Source organism: Gigantopelta aegis, chromosome 13 (genome assembly GCF_016097555.1).
Source record: "Gigantopelta aegis isolate Gae_Host chromosome 13, Gae_host_genome, whole genome shotgun sequence".
Taxonomy (NCBI): domain Eukaryota; kingdom Metazoa; phylum Mollusca; class Gastropoda; order Neomphalida; family Peltospiridae; genus Gigantopelta; species Gigantopelta aegis.
The window spans coordinates 34295081-34301344 of NC_054711.1; the positions used below are offsets into that span (position 1 = coordinate 34295081).

Genomic DNA, 6264 nt, shown 5'->3' on the forward strand with positions numbered 1-6264 from the left:
TAGATTCAAACAGTTTAATCTATTTTGGGTTACCTAAAAATTCTTAGTTTTAATAGCTTTACATCTGGTAACTAGTTACTCTGTGCAGTCCATGTGTTACTATATCCAGCGTCATCAAAAACACATTTTATAAACTTGAACCATTTATGATCACATATTCCATTATTATAATCATTCAGTAATATTTCATATATCAATAATGATAACTCTGTGTTTTTTCCAGCTATTAATTTTAACCAAAAAGTGATCATTCTCAACTTAACATCAAGGGAGACTAGGTAACGCCCCAGTTCTCCATATAACATATTCACAGACGTTGACTTTTTAACTGACAACAGAAACATTATGAATTTATTTTGTAACATTTCTAAATAAGAAACATTTTCAAAACACCAAATCTCGCAACCATATAACGAAATAGGTTGTGCCATACAATCAAACAATTTCAAGAGAACGTGTATAGAAAGGTCATAACGCCTTGTTCATTTTAAAATAAAATGCAGTTTTTTCGGCTTGTGAAAACAAAGATTTTCTTTTATTTGTAGACTTATTAGACATATGTACTTGTAGATCTCAACATTCTAAAAATTATGTTTCCTAAATTAAATAGTTTTTCGTAGTCCTTCTTGCTGCCGCCAAAAATTAAAACCTTTGTCTTCTTGCAACTGACAGTTAATTTCCATGTACTACAATACATATCAAAATAGCTACTAAATGTTGAATATCATCGTAACTGTCTCACTCAATCGTATCACTAATTCATGTCACACAGATGTATCACACTCGTATCACACACCGCACTACCATACACGCGTATCACACACTCGTATCACACACTTGTATCACTAACTCATATTACACTCGTATCACACACTCACATTACACTCGTATCACACACTCGTATCACTAACTCATATTACACTCGTATCACACTCATATCATTAAACAGATTACACATGTGTGTAACACATTCGTATTAAACAGCGGGAAATGTAACTGGTCATAAATGGAAGAAACAATTCTAAAGATTAAAAAAAACAAAAAAACGGAAAGAAAGATGTGAGAAATTCGAATAAAAAGTGAAGCACTTCTGACAGGATTTGAACCTCAGGAACGTCATACTTACCAAAAGGTCTAACATATATAAACGCCATACTCACATGCATGTTACCCTAATAAAAGGGATATTTACATATTCGCCATTTGTATATAAACGTCAAATTTACATAACGTCATACTTAAACAAAGGCCATACTTATGTAAACGGTATAATTACATAAACATCATACTAACATTGATTGACGCCATACTTAAACGTCATCACATAAACGTCATACTTACATATACGCCATACTTAGAAAAACAAATTTACATAAACGTTATTCTTACATATGTGCCATACGTAGATAAACAAATGTACATAAACGTCATATCTACCTAAACGTCATATTTACATATGCGCCATACTCAGATAAACAAATGTACATAAACGCCACATCTACATAAACGTCATACTTACATTCTGTCTCTGACTCTGAAACGTCGAATGACGTTGAGGCGACACTGTCCGCGACACCAGAGAGCGCGTTCGATTCCTCGTAGTCGGAGTACTCCATGTAGGAATTACAGCGCTTCCGTACTGGGCGAGCCTGGGTCGGGTCGCCAACAATCGAATACCGCCTATCCTCCCGCATCCCTGAATATTCTTCACAGGAGTCCAGACTGTCGAGAAACCGAGACGACATGACGTCGTCGTCCACGTCACTCCTGTCGAGAAACCGAGACGACATGACGTCGTTGTCCACGTCACTCCTGTCGACAGGGAGAAGGGTAACGTCGTGGTCGTGGTCGCTATTGGTGACAAAGTTGTCATTTTTGGTGATGTAGCTGTTGTCTTGAAGATCAGAAAATTCATCACGTGACACACCAAGAGCTGAGAGTTGTCTGGAGGAGTCACGCCGCTCCCTCTGGGAATATCTGTCGATGAATGCGGTGTCGTTGTCGTCGTCGTGGTGCTGGTTATTTCTGACGAGGCTGTTGGATTGGGTGATGAAGCTTTCGTCTTGCAAATTAACAAAATCATCACAAGATAAACTCAGACCTGGCATCTCCGTGAACGAGTTGCGTCGCCGCACCTGGGGGTAGCTGTCAGTGAATGTGGTGCTGTTGCCATTGCTGCTGCTATTGTTGTTGACGTCGTCACTTGAATCTGCTTGGTAGATGGACCACGTGGAGTTGGTTGGAGTGATGGCCAACTCGGGAGTTGTGTTTCCGGGGACAAGAAGATTTTCAGACATACTGGATGAACTGTTCTCAGACTCCTTGATGTCGCACCATAATTTATTTGTACCTGAACAGGAAGTGTTCCGCGTCAGGCATATTAAAGACCGTGGTATGTGCTGTCGTTTGTGTGAAAAGTGCACAAGAGGCTAGTCGGCGTGAATATCCTGTGTGACAATGGTTGAGTTTTATCTTTCACTCTCAGTAAATATTGTGACTACGATATGTAAGACCTAACCAACCTAATTTACAATGCAATGAGATTCCACTAAAAAACCAAGACCTTGTTAATTCTTGGCTTTGTTTTAGTGAAAAAATTGTTTTTTCAGTCGTCAATGCAGGTGTGAACTGCAATGTAAAATTTATTTAGTTTTAGCTGACCGAAAATGCCAAATCAAAACCACAAACCTGTTAGCTTCTGCAAAATCATATCTCAATACAAGAGAGAATGTCATGGCCAAAATTGTATGTCAGTATAGCACAGAGTCCACTGTTCTTAGAACATGAAATAAAAAAACCACACAACAATACACGACTATAATGCCAGTGGTCGTATCACCACTGGGTACAATGCATAGATCCGGTAGGCTAAATATTCATGTGTTATTTACTTTCGCTGAATAAAGATGTGAACAATAATACCATCCAAGACGAATCTATGGAAAGCGTTGGTCTTGGTGAGTCAACTATAAAAGACTTACAAAGTGTTTACTTTAGAAGACACTGACCACTGTTGAAACAAAGTCAATACTTAGAAACTGTCACAAAATACATTGACGACACATCATCCACGATTATTAACCAAATACTCTTGAGCATAATAACCTTCGTGTTTCTTCTCATTTCCACTGCTGAGGCTCGGTTTAATCTACCTCGCGAAAGATCGTCTGTCACACGCAAATGTCGTCTGCTTAGCCACAATAACGTCACGTCTTTAAAAAGTCGCTCTACGGGTAGCGGGCTAACGTTATAACACTAGTCTTAATCCATTGAATTCGGAGATCTTCCCAGTAAGAATGAAAGAGGGTGTCGCTCTCGGCTTATATTTAAAGTTCAGCAGGTGTCAGATGCCGGGGTTAAGTTTTTTATTTCACGAATGGTAAACGGCAGGTAGTGGATATATCAACCTGTAACAGTCATTGTGATACATGGTTCTGAACGCTTCGTAATCACAATCAGCTGACCTGTTTTTTTTCCACGCCAGGAAGCATATATATGACCATGTGAAAAAACTGGTTTGCCTTACTCTGCATTAAGTATCGCGATTAACATAATTTATGTTGGACACAATTTAACATAATAATCGGAGTTTAAAATGTACTGGCGAGTTGTTAAATGAATACGTCTTTTTTCGTTTCTCTTAGTTTCCTTAGTTTCTTTCTTCTTCTTTTTTTTCTTTCTTTCTTATGTGTGTGTGTGTGTGTGTGTGTGTGTGTGTGTGTGTGTGTGTGTGTGTGTGTTTTGGCACACATCTCAAGCTATCTGGACTGATAAGCCTAGTTTTGTTGCGTTTTATTTGTTTTGTGTTTTTAATTTTGTTTGTTTGGTGGGGGGGAGGGATGCTTATTATTATTTATTTATTTATTTATTTATTTTGTTTGTTTGTTTTTATGCTACTGGCAGAAAAGTGAAATGATTTTTACACCACAGCTTGACACCTACCCGCGGTATAAGTTGTAAGCACTTCCTTCACGTCCTTACCATGGTTTGACACCTACCCGCGGTATAAGTTGTAAGCACTTCCTTCACGTCCTTACCATGGTTTGACACCTACCCGCGGTATAAGTTGTAAGCACTTCCTTCACGTCCTTACCAAGGCTTGACACCTACCCGCGGTATAAGTTGTAAGCACTTCCTTCACGTCCTTACCATGGTTTGACACCTACCCGCGGTATAAGTTGTAAGCACTTCCTTCACGTCCTTACCATGGTTTGACACCTACCCGCGGTATAAGTTGTAAGCACTTCCTTCACGTCCTTACCAAGGCTTGACACCTACCCGCGATATAAGTTGTAAGCACTTCCTTCACGTCCTTCCCAAGGCTTGACACCTACCCGCGGTATAAGTTGTAAGCACTTCCTTCACGTCCTTACCATGGTTTGACACCTACCCGCGGTATAAGTTGTAAGCACTTCCTTCACGTCCTTACCATGGTTTGACACCTACCCGCGGTATAAGTTGTAAGCACTTCCTTCACGTCCTTCCCAAGGCTTGACACCTACCCGCGGTATAAGTTGTAAGCACTTCCTTCACGTCCTTACCATGGTTTGACACCTACCCGCGGTATAAGTTGTAAGCACTTCCTTACCATGGTTTAACACCTACCCGCGGTATACGTTGTAAGCACTTCCTTCACGTCCTTACCATGGTTTGACACCTACCCGCGGTATAAGTTGTAAGCACTTCCTTCACGTCCTTACCATGGTTTGACACCTACCCGCGGTATAAGTTGTAAGCACTTCCTTACCATGGTTTAACACCTACCCGCGGTATACGTTGTAAGCACTTCCTTCACGTCCTTACCATGGTTTGACACCTACCCGCGGTATAAGTTGTAAGCACTTCCTTCACGTCCTTACCATGGTTTGACACCTACCCGCGGTATAAGTTGTAAGCACTTCCTTCTCGTCCTTACCATGGTTTGACACAAAGAAGATCGACCCGTTCACGGTTCATGGTGTCTTTTTTTTTTTTTTTTACAGTAAACACGACACGGTGAGATACCCTGTAGTGTGTGTACGTGGTCAGACACACGTACACGGGTGTTAGGCATCTATAAACAGGTCTGTTTACCAGTATATCGCGAGAGCAAACACATTTTTTTAACAGATAACACGAGTTACAGTGCTGTAAATTATGTTAAATGACATTAATACATATTATATGGGGATGTTTTTTGAGTTAAGTAAATATCAGTTTAAAAATATTAGTGAGTAGGCTATATATTTTTTTTGCGGTTAAGATTAACACTGTGCAGTAATTCGATTTATAGGTCATTGATGATATGAAATAATTATATTTTCGATGAAGTATTAGCACCAGAGGCGGATCTAGGGGGCCCCAGGCCCGCCCCCCCCCCCCTAAAAGTTTTGCGACAGCTATAATTTTATTATATATTAATTTTTCATTTTCTTTACGATCCCCTCCAACCTCTCCCAAAGTTCCATTGGCATTCCGCCCCACGTCATTGGGGCCCCCTAAATGGATTTTCTGGATCCGCCACTGAGCACCCCTTAAGACATAACAGTGTACAGGAATTTAGTAGGGGTGGAGGTCTACAATGACGAACGAAGTTTATAAGGGGTCAAGTCCTGTACAACGAAAAAATATATTTAACAAAAGAAGAAAATTTGCTTGCGCAGGATGGGGGGTTTGTTAACACCCAAAACCCTGCCCCTGCATACACGCCTGGTGTATTTGTTGTGTATTTTTGAAAAGAAAGAAGTCAATGATTACTGAACCATGAAATATATCTCGCCCTCAAAATATGAGCAATATTTATAATATATAAAATATGCACGGCTTCTTGCTTGAAATATTGTATGCACATCCGGGTTCCTTTGTTTCCTTTTGGGGTCAAAGTACCTTTCGTGAATGTTGGTCATATTGCTCGTTTAGTTGTTTACAGTTTAAAGGATTTGGGGTGGGGTTTTTAACGACACCACTAAAGCACATTGATTTATTAATCATCGGCTATTGGATGTGAAATATTTGGTATCTTTAACATAGCCTATAGTCTTAGAGGGGGAAAAGGGATCTTTTATATCTCGCAGGCAGGAAATTGATATACCAGTTGTGGTGCGCAGCACTCAGTGGAACGAGAAATAGCCCAATGGACCTATTGATGTGGATCGATCCAGGCACGACAGAGCGGGGGGGGGGGGGGGGGGGGGGTGCTGAATAAAACTATTATTGATAGTAAATCTTAAGGCAGAGATGAATTTTACTTGTAGAATGCAGAAAATTGCATTTTAGGACATCTAG

General features: G+C 40.1%; 1 protein-coding gene across 1 annotated transcript in view; it reads right to left on the minus strand.

The window, feature by feature from the left end:
- LOC121387467 overlaps positions 1-3594 on the minus strand; it is a 42359-nt gene extending 38765 nt beyond the window's left edge. The window contains exon 1 of the mRNA XM_041518591.1: positions 1520-3594. Coding sequence (XP_041374525.1) covers positions 1520-2297 — 778 coding nt within the window. The 5' untranslated portion in view covers positions 2298-3594. The remainder of the gene's footprint in view (positions 1-1519) is intronic.
- Between the last annotated feature and the right edge of the window lie 2670 nt (positions 3595-6264).